This window comes from Lissotriton vulgaris, chromosome 6 (genome assembly GCF_964263255.1).
Source record: "Lissotriton vulgaris chromosome 6, aLisVul1.2, whole genome shotgun sequence".
NCBI classification, from domain to species: Eukaryota; Metazoa; Chordata; class Amphibia; order Caudata; family Salamandridae; genus Lissotriton; species Lissotriton vulgaris.
Window position 1 is genome coordinate 1,752,783,448 of NC_141694.1, and position 19,027 is coordinate 1,752,802,474.

Sequence of the window (19,027 nt, forward strand, 5' to 3'; positions counted from 1 at the left end):
GCCGTAAATAGCTCACCCCCCCAAACACATGGGCCACCTCCACCATAGTGCCTATATTTAAAAAGGGCCAAAGGGATGACCCAGGGTGCTATCGGCCTATATCCCTTCTGGACTCTGCTAATAAAATCTTGGGCAGGGTCCTTTTGGCTAGGTTAAGAGATAGTTTGGAGGGGAGCGGGGGCTTGGCCGACATACAGTATGGTTTTAGGGAAAAAAGAGGCACGATAGAACAGTGCTCGAACTTGCATCTTTTGATCACCAAGTATACGGTGGCCAAGGAGGGGTCCTTGTATTTAGCATTCATGGACCTCTCCTCGGCCTTCGATTTGGTCAATAGATCCAAGTTATGGGAAATTTTAATGAATATGGGGATCGACGCAGACTTGGTGGCGCTCATAGCATCCTTACACGGGGACCTATTTTCCGCTGTAAGGGTAACTAAAGAGGGAAGATGCACGTCACGTTTTAGTTCGCTGCGGGGGGTTAGGCAAGGCTGCATATTAACTCCCCTGTTATTTACCATGTACATAAATGACCTAGGCAAGTATTTACTTGGGGCAGCAAGTGACGTACCGCGTGTAGGAGAAGTTAAGATCCCTGCTCTCCTATACGCGGACAATGCTGTACTCATTGCACGCACAGGGGTATGCCTCCAAAAACTGCTAGATGCATTTGGGACTTTCATGGATCGGCTTGATATGAGGGTTAATGCCTCTAAATCTCATACCATGGTCGTCGGTGCACAAGGGAAAAAGGCTAAGACGAAGACGAAAACCTTTTTCTGCACAGCAGAGGTAGTCTCGGGAGTCCCTGTGTTCCCCTACCTGGGAGTTCTTTTTGATAGTAGGGGTACCTGGGGACCCCAGATACATGCCAAAAGCCTAGCGGTCACAAGGACATCCATGGCCATCCTAGGTTTCGCCAAAAGGTTGGGTCATAGACCCATGAAGGCCATCATCAAGGTGTATAATAGCAAATCCCTCCCCGTGGCTTTATATGGCGCATCTCTATGGGGCTATGTGCGCCTGGATAAAATCCAGGTAGCAGAGAATAGATTCTTACGTTCCGTTTTGTCCCTCCCACAATCCTCTCCGGTTTTTTCTATCCACACGGAACTTGGTTTGGATCATGTTCAGGACAAACTGAGACTGGCACCGCTAATATATTGGCTCAAGACTTGGCTAAATCCCGAATTAACATTAAATCACATGATCATGAGGGATGTGATGAGCCTGGAGAATAGTCACATGATACCATGGCTGGCATACTTGTACAAATCTTTTAATGACCTGGGACGCCCAGACTTATTCACTTCCCCCTCTGGCATTACAAAGCAGGATGTGATTACCACAAAAAAACAGTTTATGTCTAGGGCATGCCTGTTGCGAGAAGAATCAGAATTATCAAAGCCTTTTGTTCGAATGCATTATTTGTCACTTCAGTCACTTGCAATGGAGCCTTATTTATGTTTTGTCACAAACCCTTTTCATAGATTTGTGTGAACAAAATTTAGATTTAACCTTATTCATTTCTATTTGGGCAATTTTAACACCTGGATGAAACCTGAGTTAGCACCCACTTGCACTTGTGACAATTTTTCAGTTCAGGACACTTTGCACTTTGTTATGTTTTGTGATTTCTTCTCTGCACAAAGAAAAAAATACTTGCTACCTGTCTTAAGAGAAGCTGGCTTCTCCCAGGTGAGACCAGCCATGCTATATTTAAAATCACTAGGAAATATATGTATTACTTTCGCCATGGCCAATTTCCTTGTGGCAGCAACCAGATCCAGAAGAAGTATGAACTTGCTAAACCAGTGTACATAACTTGCTTTTAAACATTTTTAATGAATACATTATGCCAAATTAACTTGTTCACAAAGAAACTGTTTAATTCTTTTTTTAATTGTAAATAGTTTTTGTTTTTATGTACGTTGTATGATTTTATCAAATCGAATAAAGTTAATTTGACTGACTGACATTCCGAAAGACCCTAAAGACATGGCTTTTTAAAAAAAATAAACAGGCAAGGCTATACAGATATATTATATCCTCTGCATGTTATCTTTCTCACTAGGTTTCTATTAGGTCCTTCTTCCCTCGTGCCAGAAATTCTCAGCGCCTAGACACCTTTGGGTAATAGAGCGCGCTATAAAATGCAATTTCATTTCATTTCATTATGACTGTCATTGCAGAATATCATGACCTATCAGATACCTAATAATTTACAGCTGTTATTTGCCATCGAATTACTGCTTTATACATATACCCACACCCTTGGTAGCAGGAGCTGGCTTCACATGTGACACACCTGTGTTGTGCACCAGTTCCTGTTTTGCCTTCTCTCATAATAAATGCTTGGGGGCAAAAATGTTGTAAAGGCAGCAAGGTGCACCAGGAATTCGTAGAAATCTGTCACGTACAGTCCGCAATTAAACATTTAGATACTTGTGTGTAAAGCTAAAGGGTGAATTAGAACTTAAACTAACTGGAAGGACCTGATCTGCTGGGACTCAGCGCTCTCTTTGTTCTAACAGCTGAACAAAAATGTAAATACAAATACAACAAAATAAAATACTGTCTTCAGTTTTTGGATCTGGCTCGCTACTGGCCACAAGAATATAAAGACCTGAAGCTAACCCAAAAAAAGTTTGCTTGAAGTGACTGTATAAAGTGAATGCCAGAGGTGGTGGTAAACCTGCCAACGAAGAAACATACATATAGGGGCATGTGGGGACAACAGGAGCACGAGCATCATCACCTTACAGGACACATTAACAGCACAGAAACAGATCAGGAAAAGATGACTCCATACATGATGACAGGGTGAGTGGGAAATAGGAGCAGTCAGTGACCTGGGGCAAGAGGGTGAAGACTGCGTGAGCTCAAAGCAAGATGAGCAGCATTGAGGCAATAACTCAGTGGAACAGCAGGCATCTGTAGCTTCCACATTTTAGCAAGTGATTGCTTGCAGTGCCCCAATTCTCCCAGTTATATCAACACCAGACAGCAAAGTAACGTGGTGCTAACTTATAGTGGCATGAGACCAAATTTTATGACAAGACCAGAGGCTCCTATTATGCTTTCTAATCTTGCATTTATTGCAATAGCAGCCAGAAAGAGAAAAAACTACAGTTCCCAGAGGGCCAGGCAACAACTGGGCCATGGGAATGAGAAAAAACGAGAGTACGATAACCAATCAGCACCAAGGACATAGATAAGAGGCCATACTGACTGCGCAGCTTCCTCTTTTCTTGCTGCTCGCAGTCAGATAAGTGCTATTATCTTTTGCTCCTAGTATATATATGAATTAAATTATGTTCATTGTTTTTTGGTATTTTATGTATGTTTACCTTCGCTTTGCTTAGCGTTTCTTTCGCGCCTGCGGCGCTCTCACTTGTCGCGCTTTCTGCGCGTCCTTTCTTCCATTTCTGTGTTCAGTGGGCAACTACATTCCCCCCCCCTCTTTCTTCTTTGCCGGTGGTTTCGCCCGGCTTGGTCCCCTCGCGCTACTCGCGCGCTCTCCCTCCCGCTCCTCAGCGCTTCTGGCAGCCTCTCCTCAGCTCGGCCTCATGTTTCCTGTCTGACGCAGGCGGTCCTTCTACACTTTTGACCCGCCCTTCTCACGCCCACTGCTGTTCTCCTTAACCCTTTGCCACCTTTTGGTTGTTCTGCTTTGGAATAATGGAACGCGACAGTTCCTCTGAGGAAATTCCCTCCAAGGAGATGGTGGTTCTTTCAAACAAGACCTAAGCACCTTTATCACTAATTCTGTGGAACATGTGGTGGAGTTGAATATGAAACGCATGTCAAAGACAATGGAGAATTCAATGCTCAGCCTTATGTCCAAGGTCTTGGCCCAGTCTGCGGGGGATAGCAGAAAACGTAAGGTGGACCACTCTGCTCCTGTGCTATCTAAGAAATCGTCACTTTTGATGGGCGAGTCCTACTCGCATCTGACAGAGGACTTAGTGCCTCCCAGGCCTCCTATCAAGGAGGGGTTTGTTGGTACCGAGGGCAAAAAGAAACACAAGTCTAAGCAAGCAGAGTCACCAGTCAAACAACTGGTTATTTCCACCGTCTTGGACACAGACGATGATATGGCTGATGCAGACGATTTGTTTGATGTTTTTGATGTGGCTGACCCCCTTCCCCCACATTCCAAACTTTCCAAGTCCGACACTTTCACATTTGAACATGTTTTCGACTCAGAGGGCCTCCCCATGTTTGACCCTTCTTCTATTCGCCACCCTAATTCCACGGAATGGTTTCCCTCCCATCATGTGGGCGAATACATTTCGGCCCGTTTACGCCTCCCGTTGGAGACTGCGGTGCGGTCTAGACTCAAGTCCGAGTGCCCTAAACCCTCTTTACCTGATAAGATCACGCAAGTTCCTTCTATTGACCAGGCTCTTTTGACTTTTTTCTCTAAATTTGGCAAAGACCCCCGCAAAGGGGGGGACAAGGCTTAGTCCTCTTGTCAGGACAAGGTTCTGGATATGGTGGGTCCTCTGGCCCGTATTCTGGATATGGCGGAATCTGCCCATATTGAAGGTGCTGATCTCTCTGCGGAGGACATTTCTATGTGGGGTCAACAAGCCTTTTGTCTATTGGGCAACGCCAATTCAGCAATTACCCACGAACGGCCTAAAGGTCTTTTAATCAAATTGGATCCGAAACTGGCCAACCTTGCTCCTATGAATCCTGGTCCCAAATCCAATGGTCTTCTTTTTGGTGACAACTTGGTCCGAGACCTCAGCAGATTTGTTTCTACTTTCGCCTCCTTGGATAAGGCGCAACAATCAATCAAAAAAGTGTTTGCTCCTCGTGTTTTTGGACAGGCCGGACGAGGCAGGGGTCGCTCTTCCGGCCGTCCCTACAATTAAGGCTCCAGAGGCTCCTATAACAACTCCCAAGACTACAAGCCCCAATTCTACACACAGCGGGGCCGTGGCTTCAGAGGCAAAGGACAAAAATCCTACCACAACTCCAACCCCAATCAACAAGGTAAGCCATTCTTCTTCCCCTCCTGTTGGGGGCCGTCTAAGATTGTTCCTACCAAAATGGTGCACCATAAGTTCAGACCCCTGGGTTCTCAACACCGGTCAGGGCTATCTCATAGAGATCTCTTCCCCTCCTCTCCAGACCTCCTTTCCCCCCCTCTAGTTTTTTCCACCCATATGGCCAGCCTAATCTCAAACGAGATTCTTTTTCTGCTCCAAAAACAGGCCATTCATATTTTTCCCTTCGACTCCTCCGGCTTTCTAAGCTCCATTTTTCTGGTTTAAAAGAAAAACAAGAAACTTCGTCCTGTCATCAATCTCAAGTGGTTCAACCAGTTTGTAATTTTCGCTACTTCAAAATGGAGACTATTCTCCATTTACGAGACACTCTTCGTCCGAAAGATTGGATGGTTCGTTTGGACCTTCAGGACGCTTACCTCACTGTTCCTATTCATCAGTCCCAATGGAAATTTCTTCAGTTTCAGTGGTCCGGAGTGACCTATTGTTTTACCTCTCTCCCCTTTGGTTTTCTTCTGCTCAATGGAGCTCCAAAAAACTCTTGAAGCCAGTGGTCGCCTTTCTCCGCTCCCTCGGGATCAGGCTTATCATCTATCTAGACGATATTCTGATCATGAATTCCGACAGACTTTCTCTCTTGTCCGATCTTCAGACAACTCAGTCTCTTCTTCTGGACTTGGGTTTCCTAGTCAACGTGGAAAAGTCCTCCTTGTCTCCGTCCCAGAACATGGAATTTCTCGGGTTCCTCGTGGACTCGGTGGCTGCTTCCCTCCTCCTTCCTCTCTCCACAGTATCCAGAATCAAAGCAGAGATTGCCTCCGTCCTTCAGTCATCCCTTCTGTCCCTCAGATCTCTTGCCATGATTGTTGGACTCCTGTCCTCCTCCATCCAGGCCATCTTCCCCGGCCCTCCTCATTATCGCGCCCTTCAGCGCTTAAAAATCAGTCATCTTCGTCAGGGCCTCGCCTACGCAGACCTTGTCGCCCTAGACCAAGAGTCCTGCACCGAGCTCCAATGGTGAATAGACCATTTAGATGCGTGGAACGGACGCACTATCTTCGCCACTGCTCCGGATCTTGTATTAGAATCAGATGCAAGCCTGTCGGGTTGGGGCGCCCGATGTGGACCAATCTCGACTGGAGGTACATGGTCCGCAGAGGAGTCCAAGTTGAACATCAACTGTTTAGAGATGCTTGCAGGTTCCTTTGCGATCCAAAGCCTTTCCAAAGACAGAATCAAGTGTTCCATCCTTCTCCGCATGGACAATGTTTCTGCGGTTTGCTATATCAACCATCTAGGTGGGACCAGGTCCAAGCTTCTGGCGGATCTAGCGAAAAGTCTGTGGGAATTCTGCCTCTCCCATCATTTCTCCCTTACAGCAGAGTATCTCCCTGGAAATCTCAATTCCGTAGCGGATTGGCACTCCAGGTTTCTCCACGATTCCAGCGATTGGAAGCTATGTCCCTCCGTTTTCCGCTCTCTTTCTCGCAAGTGGGGTCCTTTTTCTATAGATCTCTTTGCTTTCCGCCTCAACTGTCAATTGCCCAATTCTTCAGTTGGCGGCCGGATCCTCTGGCTCTAGCTACAGATGCGCTCTCCAGGACTGGTCTCTTCACCTCAATTATGCCTTTCCTCCTTTTCTGATGATCAACCGAGTACTGTCTCAGGTTCGTCGCCAAGCCACTTCTCTGGTTCTAGTGGCCCCCTTTTGGCAGGCGCAAATTTGGTTTCCCTCCTTGTTGGAGATGTCAACAGATTTTCCGATCCTGATTCCTTCCTTCGACGACCTGCTTCTCAATCCCCAGGGCCTTCGCCACAATCTCATTCTGGACAACTCCTTGACTCTGTCGGCCTGGAAAGTTTCCGGCCTCCCCCTCCTCACATCCTCATTTCACAAGAAGCTGCTCTCTTCATCAACCAGGCCTGGGCCCCTGGGACTTCCAAGGCATACAAATCCACCTGGTCTCTTTGGGCAAGCTGGTGTTTGGAAAGGGATATCGATCCCGTTTCAGCCCCTCTACATTTTATCATCAATTTCCTGGCATCTGAGGCCAGCTCTGGTAAGGCCTATCGTACCATCAACCTTTATTGCTCAGCGATTTCCCTCAACCATGCTCAGATTGATGGCAAACCTGTTGGGGCTCACCCCCTGATCTGTCGCCTCCTCAAGGGGTTTCGCTGTGCTAAACCTCGGTTGGCTAAGTATAACCATTTATGGGATGTTTCCATTGTACTTAAACTTTTCATGAATTGTCTGGTTAATTCTAACCTTTCTCTCAAAATGTTATCCGCTAAATTGACTATGATGCTTTGTTTAATTTCTATCAAAAGAGTTTCAGATGTCAGAGCTCTCGATGTTTCTTCTAGGCAATTTTCTCCTACAGGTGTTCTGTTCCAGATTCGCAGGAGAACAAAGACTAACCTAGATTCAGTTTACTACCCTTACTTTCCTGATCAACCCCAACTATGTGTGGGACAATGTTTAAAAGTGTATGAACAAAAGACCGCTAATCTCAGAGCGTCCTCTTGTTCCCAACTACTTATTTCTTTCCGTAAATCCCCACCTTCCCGTCTCTTCCCCTACCCTCGCCAGGTGGGTTCGTTGGGTTATGTCTCTTGCCGGTATTGACGTCTCCGTTTTCGGAGCGCATTCGGCCAGGGGAGCCATGGCCTTAAGGCCTTTTGGTCCGGTTCCCGCTTGGAAGACATTCTGAGATGGTCCAATGACAGTGTTTTCCGCATGTTCTATTGTAAACCTATTCATTCTGTGGCTTCTGATGTTATTGATATGCTTTGAACAAGCATAATAGGAGCCTCCGGTCTTGTCATAAAATGTAGATTTTCCTAGTTTTTATGACGGAAAGTCTTAATTTTATTAAAGACACGGAGGTGAGTATTATCCCACCTCTACACTGCTAACTTGTGTTCTCCCTCCCTACAGCGAACCCAGCCTTGCCACCTGCTTCATCATAAGAGATCTCTCCATCGGCTTCGTGCTTCACCCTTGTGGACTTCCTCGACTCTCCCGGCTCCTCCAGATACCTGTGTTGGACTTCGACTTTGGTTTCCTGTGATTCAAGAAATATGTTCCTGGACTATGGCTGTTTCTATTGTTCTTTCTGTTTTTCCTTTCTTCAGTGACTTTATCTGACCAGCTCGTCAGCGAAAAGAGGAAGCTGCGCTGTCAGTATGGCCTCTTATCTATGTCCTTGGTGCTGATTGGTTATCGTACTCTCGTTTTTTCTCATTCTCATGGCCCAGTTGTTGCCTGGCCCTCTGGGAACTGTAGTTTTTTTCTCTTTCTGGCTGCTATTGCAATAAATGCAAGATTAGAAAGCATAATACTCGCCTCCGTGTCTTTAATAAAATTAAGACTTTCCGTCATAAAAACTAGGAAAATCTACATTCAGTTTGACAGTCTCACTGTTTCACTCTCATTTACCAACAAATGCAGTATGCTCGTCCACATGATGTAATAAGAATGAATGAGGTGTGCATTTACCCTCCTTTGTTTGTTGAACACTGGTCAGTTCAGGGATCAAGGCTGGTGCTACTATCACTGGGTACAGCATGTTCTTAAACTTCATCTCAATGCCTAGAATAAAACATAGAAAAGGAAATGTATTGAGGTGCAGGTGAAGTGACCTTCTGAGTGTTCTCAAAAGAGGTGCATGCAAGGAGACTCCATGGCCTCTTTGACTTAAGCTTGCACCATTGGTAAAATATGACAATGATTCAGAGTGGTACGTGCCAACAGCAGGACGGACAGGGAGAAGAGGAGGCATCACTGATGCAGCGTTGCAGTGGATGACAAAGAGAACATGGACAACGAGCAGCAGCTCTGCCAAGTGTCACACAACCTGAGTGATACTCACTCATTTTATTGCATTCAGCTGTATGCTAACAAGCAGAGGAAAAGATAATTTGTTTGTATTACAGGCTGTTCCTCTCCAGTGGTGGCTGCTCGGGGTCCAAAGTGGTGGAGCGGAGAGGGGGATGTGGGGAGGATTACAAAAATAGGCACAAACAAACCCCCTTTCCCCCAAAATACACTCTAGTAGTCGCTCTGTTGCTCCTCTCCCGATCTTCGACTCCAGGGCCGGCTGGTGCACACTTCGCAGGATCCCAGATGCCAATCCTGATGCTGCTCTCTTGCTGGAAATAGTATTCACAGCGATGAGAGACGTGCTGGGATTGGTCTAAGCAGCCTGGTTTACTGCTCAGATAGTGCCAAGGAGCCTGTGGTTTTTCTCCATCCAGCTGTACAACACATCCGGGTGAAGTTATGCTAAGTGCGCATGACGGTTTGGCCAGCCTACGACAGCCAGGCAAACCGTCATGTGCACTTAGTAGTGCCCACCACCCCTCCTCCACACTGTAGCATGGCCCGCCCCGCCCTTTGGCCTCGCTAGCAGCCTGCAGGTATGAAGAAAGATAAAATGATAATAACATTGGTTTATTATAATTTTATTTTCATCTGTTTTAATCTGCTGCCACTTAGTGGGGCAACGCTCCTCCACCATTACGGAGGAGCTGCCCCTGTTCACCTCTTAATAAAGATCTGTTAAAAAGAAGATTTTGGGCAGAAGAATTATATTATATAAAGAATTATAGGTGGATAACAGTGAATTACTAGGTGATTTTCACTGATAGGTTCAGATACACATCAAATAGACAAAGACACTGGAGAGAAGATAAGGAAACAGACTGATCCTAGAGAGAGTTAGAAGAGTGTAAAGAGACCTGCGTGAGGAAAAAGGAAAGCGCTGGACTGAAAAAGCATAAAATAAAATAGATATAGAACAGAAGAAAAGAACTGGAGAAAGAAAGACACCGAAGAGAGTGAGAGACAATCAAGAGACATTGGATAGAGGTGGAGAAGAGAAAAATACTCTAAAGATTGGATGAGGAGAAACCAATTTACAGGAGAACAAAAGAGGAGAAATAATTAAAGGTTGAGGGGGAAAAACTTGTGGGAGTTGAGATGAGAAAAGAAGCCACTGGACAGTTGAAGGGGAGAAAGAAATGCGGGAGAGAAAGAAGATGAAGATATACAGTGCAGGGGAAGAGGAGAAAGAATAACGGTGCAGATGGGGCGGAGAGAAAGAGAGACCATCTAAGGCCGATGAGAAGAGTGACTCTGGAAGAGGGAGAGGAAAGAGACGGACAGTGGACAGAGGAAAAACTACTTGGGACAAAAGGAGGAGAAAGACACTGAGGAAGAAGGAATGAAATATACTGCAAAGCACAAGTGGACAATTGAAGACAATGGACATAGACTTAGGAGAAATTGACACTGGGGAGAGGGTGTGGTGAAAGAGGGATACTGCGAAAGGAAGAGCACAAAGATGCACTGAAGAGAGGAAGAACAAAAAATAGAGATGCTGCAAGAGAAGAAAGAAGTTAAGGAGACGTTCGATAGACAAGAAGGAGAGAGAGACTTGGTGAAGAGGGCTTGCAGAGTAATTAAGTCTTATATAGGAATAAAGAGATGGCAATGCCGAGAGCACCCATAACACTATCAAAGTGTTTGTGCGAGCACCCTTTTACTAAGAACCTGCAATGACATTGAGCCACATTTTAAAGGGATCACTTGTGTCTCTCTCTGCACCCTAAGAAGACTAGCATGGGTGTGGAAAAGGGGACAGGCGAGAGAAAGACTAGGGAGTGGAGAAGTAAAAAGAACAAAGTATAGGAAGAAAGAGGAGGAGAAATCGGGAAACACTGGGCAGAGAATGAAGCAAAAGTGACGATTAAGTAAAATAGGAGGGAAGGGAGCACATTAATACATTCGGGAGTAAGCTAGATATTGAATAGAGGACAGGGTGGCGACAAGAAGAGGAGTAGAGGAAAAAGAGCCACTGGTTTGATTAGTGGGTGTGAAAGAGAAACATACCAAGGAAATAAAGAAGGAAATAATGCAAATGACAGCAGAGCAGGAGATACAAGAGAGATTGAGTGGAAATAGAACTAGATGGGATAAGGGATAGAGAAAGAGTTCAATAAAGCAGGTAAGAAGGAGAGACACTAGATAGAAAGTGGAGCAAGGAAGAAGTGATAGTGAAAGGATCATATGGAGTAGGAAAACATACTCCATGTGCCTTACCCCTAGATGCATCAACGTTGTCATTTACGATTCCTTATTTGCGAAAAATAAGGAATCGCAAATAAGGAATCGCAAATGGCAATGCATCATTAATTTCGCTATTTTATTGAGATTCGGTAAAAATCGCAATTTTTACCGAATCCCAATAAAATTGCGAGTTCCAAATAGCGATTTCGTAATTCCCATTCATTCCTATGGGCTGAAATGCCCATAGGAATGAATGGGAATTGCGAATTCGCAATTTGAAATCGGAATGCAACAAAGCCTTTCAAGGGTGGAGAGGGGGGTCCAAAGGACCCCCCCCTGCACCCATGAAATGCACTTTTACATTTGAGTTACATACACACATGTCCTAAGGACATGTGTGTCTGTAACTTAGAAGTTTAAAAAATGCATTTTTATGCGTTTTTAAACATTTTTGCAAATTACCACGAAGTTCAACTTCGTGGTAATTTGCATTTGCAATTTGTAAAATCGCAAATGTTTTGAGGATGATGCATTGCATTTAAGGAATCGCAAATTTGCGATTCCTTAAATGCAATCGCATTTTTGAAACTCGCAAAAAAAAGCGATTTTCAAAAAAAGCTTGATGCATCCCAGAAACCAATTTAGGAAGTGCAAAAGGCCGATTTTTGCGAATCGCACCGTTTGCACTTCCTAAAAAGGTTGATGCATCTGGGCATTAGTTTGTTAAATTGTGCCACATATGTCAATGGCACTGTAGTGGGTAATAGAAAAGTTTTATAATGCAAACATGCAAAACCCCATTGGAGGTACACGATCTTGGTTTGATTTCCAATTCATGATTGATGTATAGTTCTGTGGTGCAAACCAGTCTATGCCTAAAAAATAGCAAATGTGCAGATTGCATTGAATTCAAAATAAATTGAAATAGTGGGAGCACAACATGTAGCAGAGCTTGGAATAATACACCACATAGGTCAATGGTACAAGGTTCAGAACAAAGGAAAAGATGGGAACAGAAGTGTATTGCTTACAATGGTACAAATGTATTTGTATTTTGAATCAGTAACTGCATAAGCAAAGTGCCAATTTGCACTAGCTGAAACTCAGATGCATTAGAAGACTCTGGGCCTTTATCTTGCTGTTATTGTAGGACTTTTTATATTACTGTCCACATCTGGATAGTGGCAGTGCCTGTCCCATGGCCTCCCAGACTCCATCCTGACCTCCCTTAAGGCCTGCATGTCTCATTCCGGACTCGAAGAAAACTGACCAGATGTCCCACATCCTGGCGGAACTCCACTGGCATCGTTGGTAGCCAGCACTCTCTTAAAAACCGGCTGCATCATTTACAAAGCCTGTATGACTTGCACCAATGCCTGTCTGATGGAGAAGCTGAATATCACCGGTGGCCCCCGGCACCCACGCAGCCAGAACACTATCAGATTGAAGGCAAAGAAGTGTACAAAAGTATACAATAAAAAGTAACAAAAAACAAGGCAACAAAGCTTATCCATCAATGCACCCAGGACCTGGAACCACATTTCTCTATCTATCAGGAACCTCCCAACTCTGCTCCGTTTTAGGGAAGAGTTGTAGACACACCTCTTTAAAGAATACTGCCTCACAATATAGTAGAAGCCTACTTCTGGTCATAGAATCCAACTGCCTTTTCAATCATGTGTTGGCTGTAACTTTGCTTCCTGTACAGAGCACGCAGCCTTGTGGCTAGGCCGGGATCTCCAAGATTCACATACATGCATACCACATCACATACATTCCTTTATGCGACAGAAAGCACGTTTAATGCAAAACTGGTGAAACTAGTTAGATACAACGCCATTGCCAACTCTTTTAACAAAAGCTTAAAAATAGAAAACACTCCTCTGGGGCTAGCCAGAACAAGAAATTCCCCCACAGCAGCAAACCTCATTAAGTCTGCTCAAATGGAAAAGGGCGTTGACATCTAAGAGGAACTTGCCATGTGCAGATTGGCATATGATAAAGGTATTTTAGTCATTAGAAATGATTTAGAAACACCTATACATGAGCAGGCAACACATGACTTTAAATGAACCTTGTTCGCCTAATCTCTGATCTACTGTCAGATTCCTTATCCATTAGACAATGAGAGTCTCTTCAAAGGAGAATATTTTAGTATACACTCTTGCATCTTTGGTTTAATGATGACACTTCTACACCTATACTGCGAAACATGAAATGGCAGTGTACATTTATCACAGTTAACAGAGCAATCAAAACAACATAATTATAGATAAACATAAAAGAAAGAGTTATCGCGGGATCCCTGGAACTATGAATAACCATCGCGGGATCCCTGGAACCATGAATAACCATCGCGGGATCCCTGGAACCATGAATAACCATCGCAGGATCCCTGGAACCATGAATAACCATCGCCGGATCCCTGGAACCATGATAACCATCACGGGATCCCTGGAACCATGAATAACCATCGCGGAATCCCTGGAACCATGAATAACCATCACTCACGGAGCAGTACCACCCATCTCAGTGGGCCGTGGTACTTGTCCGCTGAGAATTGTAGACACCAAGCTCATTGTATTGCCACTGTACAGCCAGAGAATGCCTTTAAAATTGGGTGTGTGAGAACAGTGTCCCCACACTCCATTAAGGATTAGAAGTTGAGATAGAGTGGGGAGGGTGCATCCGACCTTCAGCCTCAATCCAAAAGGATGCATATATAATAGCGGGCTCATCCTTTTCGTGGAGGGGATGAGAGTAAGCGGCATAGCAAGGTTTCTGCTCCCCCCCACAAACCGTGAGAGGTTCCACTGAAGCAGTTTAACTAACACACTCCCTAAAAGAGGTACTCCAAGATCATATGGTGGTTCAAGAGACCAAGGAATGGGAGAAAGAGGCAAGTATCCCGCATGGTAGGGTCCCTGTTGCTTTAAAGACTAAACAAATGATAATATGGGAGAACCTAGCACTAGTACACAACCTCCAAATGAGCAAAGCACAACTACAGAGGCCCTATGTCTTTTGTGTCACTGAACACACTCTAAGGGAATGCCTGGCCTCCAGGATATCAACCTGCATAGCTAGGCTCATACTGATGTACAAATACTGCATCTCCTAAACATTTCAAACATATAAAATAATGAATAAAGTGAACATGACACAATACAAAGCAGTATCTAGCATCTACCACAGATCCTGTATCAGTGAAACAGGTAAACAGGACTTCTGTGTGAGGTATATGAATGTCCTATCGGTAAGGGGCACCTTTTTTCGTTTAAATTTAAAGGGCTAGCACACTTTGTTGTTGCCTAAACAATTAATTGTCTTAATGTAAGGACTGCGATGAGGGTGAGGGACGAAATGGTCTTGGAACACTATGCACCTTGACAGTGGGTTTATCTGTGTGAAGAATAATGTGTTTCTTGCTGATGGGTGCCAAAGTTATAAGCATGTTGATGTACAGGTTAAATCATGCTTGTTTGTTTCATGGTCAACTCTGTCAAGTCCTTTTTACATTGCATGCTTTCCAAGTCCTTACCAACTTCTGTATTTCCCACCACCAGCTTGGCTTCAGGGTACTGATTTTTTAGAGAAAGCAACTCATCAACGCTTGATGGCTGCACCCACGTGACTCGTTCCCCTCTGAAACACAGCAGCTTCTGGTATTCATTTTTTTGAATCTATAAAAATATAGAAAAAATATGATAATGTTGAATATATTGCTTATAGTAATCAAGAGGCTATATTCACTATTATAAAAGTGAGCACTGTTAGACCTGACAGGCTTTGGGTGATCTTCCCCCAACTTTTTCTACGTCCCTCCATTTTCTGACCTTGTTTAAGCTGGCTTTAGGACTCTGTGCCCTGCTCACCTGTGCTTAAGTGCTTGTGCTCTCTCCACTCAACATGGTAATATTGGTCGCACCCCACTTTGCATATTTAATTTACTTGTAAGTTCTAGGTTAAGTGCACTACATGTGCCCATGGCCTATAAATTAAATGCTACTAGTGAACCTGCAGCACTCCTTCTGCCACCCACTTATGTAGCCATCTTACCATGACTAGGCCTGCCACTGCAGAGCCTGTATGTGCAGTTTTACACTGCCACTTCGACCTGGCAAGGTAACCATCTTGCCAGGCCTAAACCTTCCCTTTTTATACATATAAGTCATCCCTAAGGAAGGCCCTGTCAAACCCACAGGGCAGGGTGCAGTGTATTTAAAAGGCAGGACGATTACTTTTAGTTTTTACATGTCTTTCGCTTTTCATTACTCCAAGCCTATCTCTCCCATAGGAAATCTTTGGGATTAACTTATTACAGTGTAATTCCCAATTGTGAAGAGTTAGACTTTTCAAGTTTGGTGCCAATAGACTCAACATTTAAACTCACATATTATGATCAAGTTGGATTTTAAATTGCAGTTTAGCAAAATGCCACATTTGTAAAGTTGTTTTTTATAAACAAGGGGAACCCAGAGGATAGCTAAGGACCATGGGTATAACTGCGTTATAGAAAACAAAGGTTCCTAGCTCATTCAAAGTCATCACAATACAGTATAGGACACAATGGAATACTATACGTTGAGGTTTCCTTGCCCAGCCGGGCGAGGAATTTATTTCCAAGAAACAATGTCAAATATACATTTATATTATTGCAAACAATAGCATAACACAAGCCTGTGCCGTACCAAAAAAGGAGGAAGAAAGAATGATAGTAGAGTGAAAGGGGTGTTCTTCAGGCAAAAGAAAGGAGCAAAACAGGGCACTGTGAGTAAATTAGAAAGTAATGACAGTATCGCCTGGAGTGGAACATACACAATCTTTTTGACAATATCGTAAATGCATCCCCACTCATGGGTGTCGACGTTTCGATCCCTATTGCTCAATTAAATAAATGGGATCATCATCAGGACTTAGAAATAAATTATGCCTGAATGTAAAAAGCCTGTTAGGAGAAACAAAGAAAATATAAGAGTTCAAACCTAAGGAGTAGCTTGCACTTGTCTGTCATCTCTGTAATACATCCGGATTCGCAGTGTGTGATTGGTGCAGAGTGTTCGTGCAAGGTAATAAACACATGAAGTACTATTTTGACAATATTCGGAATCACAGTGACATGCGTGGTATACTGCGACATGGACTGTGCAGTGACAGTGACTGAATTGGTTCGTAACAGAACGTGATGGTGTATTGGGATTTTGGCTGTGAAACTTCAGAGGACTCATCTGATAATTCAGACCCAGGAGAGGGAGGGAGTAACTCAAGAAGAGGAGGTGGAGGAGCACAAGGTAATTTTTTATCCAGAGGCCAGTCGGGTACCCCACAGAGAGGGAGGGCGAAGAAACCTCGGAGGTGGTTCAACGCTCCAGGAGAGCGGAAGACCCGCAACAACTTTTACCAATGGTAGTACCCACGACATCCAATATGACTGAAATATTACCAATTTTCAATCTATCCAACCACATTCTACAGCATTCTGAATTGGAACTCCTTAAGAAAGGACTTTCCTTTGTCCCCACGGTGCGTCCAAACTACATGGAATTGCAGACAGAGTTACTTAGTTTTTTCAGACTCATTCGGCTGAAAGCATTTTTTCAATTGCACCCCTCGCCAGAGTCTAATAGTAACACACCTTTTTGCCCCCCGTCCACATTCTTACCAACGGCAAGTATGATTCCACCAGAGATCATCACTTTCGAGAAACTCATTCTCAAAGATCTCGAGATATTAGAAAAGAAGAAATTATTCATCCCGTATAATATTCCCAAAAGTGAGAAAGAGGCAATAAGTCCTGATGATGATCCCATTTATTTAATTGAGCAATAGGGATCGAAACGTCGACACCCATGAGTGGGGATACATTTACGATATTGTCAAAAAGATTGTGGATGTTCCACTTCAGGCGATACTGTCATTACTTTCTAATTTACTCACAGTGCCCTGTTTTGCTCCTTTCTTTTGCCTGAAGAACACCCCTTTCACTCTACTATCATTCTTTCTTCCTCCTTTTTTGGTACGGCACAGGCTTGTGTCATGCTATTGTTTGCAATAATATAAATGTATATTTGACATTGTTTCTTGGAAATAAATTCCTCGCCCGGCTGGGCAAGGAAACCTCAACGTATAGTATTCCATTGTGTCCTATACTGTATTGTGATGACTTTGAATGAGCTAGGAACCTTTGTTTTCTATAACACATTTGTAAAGTTGGCATCTACTTACTTTAGCCATTTGGTGCCTGCTGACTGTCTCTGTTCAGTCTGGGTTGGGTGACAGCTGAGCTGTGTGCATTCCCTCTAGACATCCACACACAAAGGGAGCTTACATGTGTCTTGATGGGCCTTTGTGGATGATATGAGGGAAGAGCCGGGCACAGCCTCACACTAACACCTGAATAGGCTGTGTCCTGTCCATACACAAAGGGCTGCATGCCCCCCTGTAGTGAGTCTGGAACCAGGGCAGGAAGAGAGGACCTCTGTGCACTTCTTTAAAGTCACCCCCACTTCAAAGGACTAGCTAGGACACAACAAAGTATTTGGTGATCTACCCTTGAATAATTCAAATTGAGATTTCTGTGTAGTAGAACGCGGTGTCATACGGTGTGCAGTAATACATTTCTGTAACTATTTTGCCCAATTTAGAGAATTCACTTTTGATAACTGTATGTTCTTCTTTATCACTATATTAAACCCTTCTATAGTTCATTTTGTTTCAGGATGATAAACAGAACACTTTTTGTGCTCTATACCACATGACTCGAGAACATCGTCCATCACCTTAGAGCACAATTTTGGCCCATTATCAGTTAGTAGCGATTTTGGAAAAGTTCCCCTTTTAAACACCTCTTGTAAGAATGTGATTAAACGTTCAGTGGGTATTTCCCTTACACAAGAAACTTCCCCCCTTCTAGAGTACAAATCCATAATTACCAACTAGAAAGGGATATTTTGCTCACCTCTTAATGGCCCCACTATATCAATGGCAACTTCTTACCATGAAAGTTTGTGTAACTTCAGACTTACCATTGGCATTGTACGTGGTGTCAACACCTTATCACTATTCCTACATCTCTAACTGCACGTTGAATACATAACTTCATCCCTAGCCACCAGAAATTAGCTCTTAACCATTCCTTGGTTTTTACAATCCCCACGTGACCTTGATGTGCCTCCTCAACTAATTTCCTTCTCAAAGAACTTGGAGATATCAATGTTGCCCCTCTCAATAATATGTCCCTGTCCACTGCAAACTCATCAAAAACATTAACCCATGATTTTGTCAATGTTGTCCCGATTTCTTTAACTGACAATTTCCATTAACTCATCATCTTTCTTTATATCTTCTTTCTACACTCCTTCTGAAAGACATCCTATCAAGAACTCACACACATTAAATGATTCTTCTTATTGAACATCCTCTAAAAGATCAACTTCTTCTACACTTCTCACTAATCTAGATAAACAATCTGCTGTCAAATTACTAACACCAGGAACATATTCGAAAACAAAATCAAAATCCTGCAGAGCCACAACCCATCTCCTGATCCTTGATGATATCAAATCTAGACCTTTCCTTTGAAATATCTCTTTCAATGGTTTATGATCTGTGTCAACTCTAAAATGAGTCCCCCAAATAAAATTGTGAAACCATTCAGTATATAGCCAATGCCTCCATCTGCACAATGGAATTATCCGTTTCTGCCCCTCGTAATTTCCCAGAAGTACGGGCAACTGTTGCTTACCATCTCTTTTTTGCTTCAGTAATGCCCCTACATCTTTACAACTTGCATCAGTAACTATAATTTTTTCTTCTCCAAGTACAAAACCCTGTAAATTAGACAAATCTTTCAATTCTCTTTTTAAATTATCAAACTTATTCTGACACTCCAAGGGCCACTTAAATTCCATATTCTTCACCAGTAACAGTCTCAT

General features: G+C 43.6%; 1 protein-coding gene across 2 annotated transcripts in view; it reads right to left on the bottom strand.

Moving 5' to 3' along the window:
* Positions 1-19,027, bottom strand: part of LOC147709418 (xanthine dehydrogenase/oxidase-like) — a 379,031-nt gene that overhangs the window by 221,789 nt on the left and 138,215 nt on the right. For both annotated transcript variants that reach the window (XM_086927988.1, XM_086927987.1), the window contains exons 9-10: positions 14,635-14,776; positions 8,523-8,615 (exon numbers count right to left, since the gene is read on the bottom strand). In XM_086927988.1, the coding sequence (XP_086784114.1) occupies positions 8,523-8,615; positions 14,635-14,776 (235 nt within the window). The remainder of the gene's footprint in view (positions 1-8,522; positions 8,616-14,634; positions 14,777-19,027) is intronic.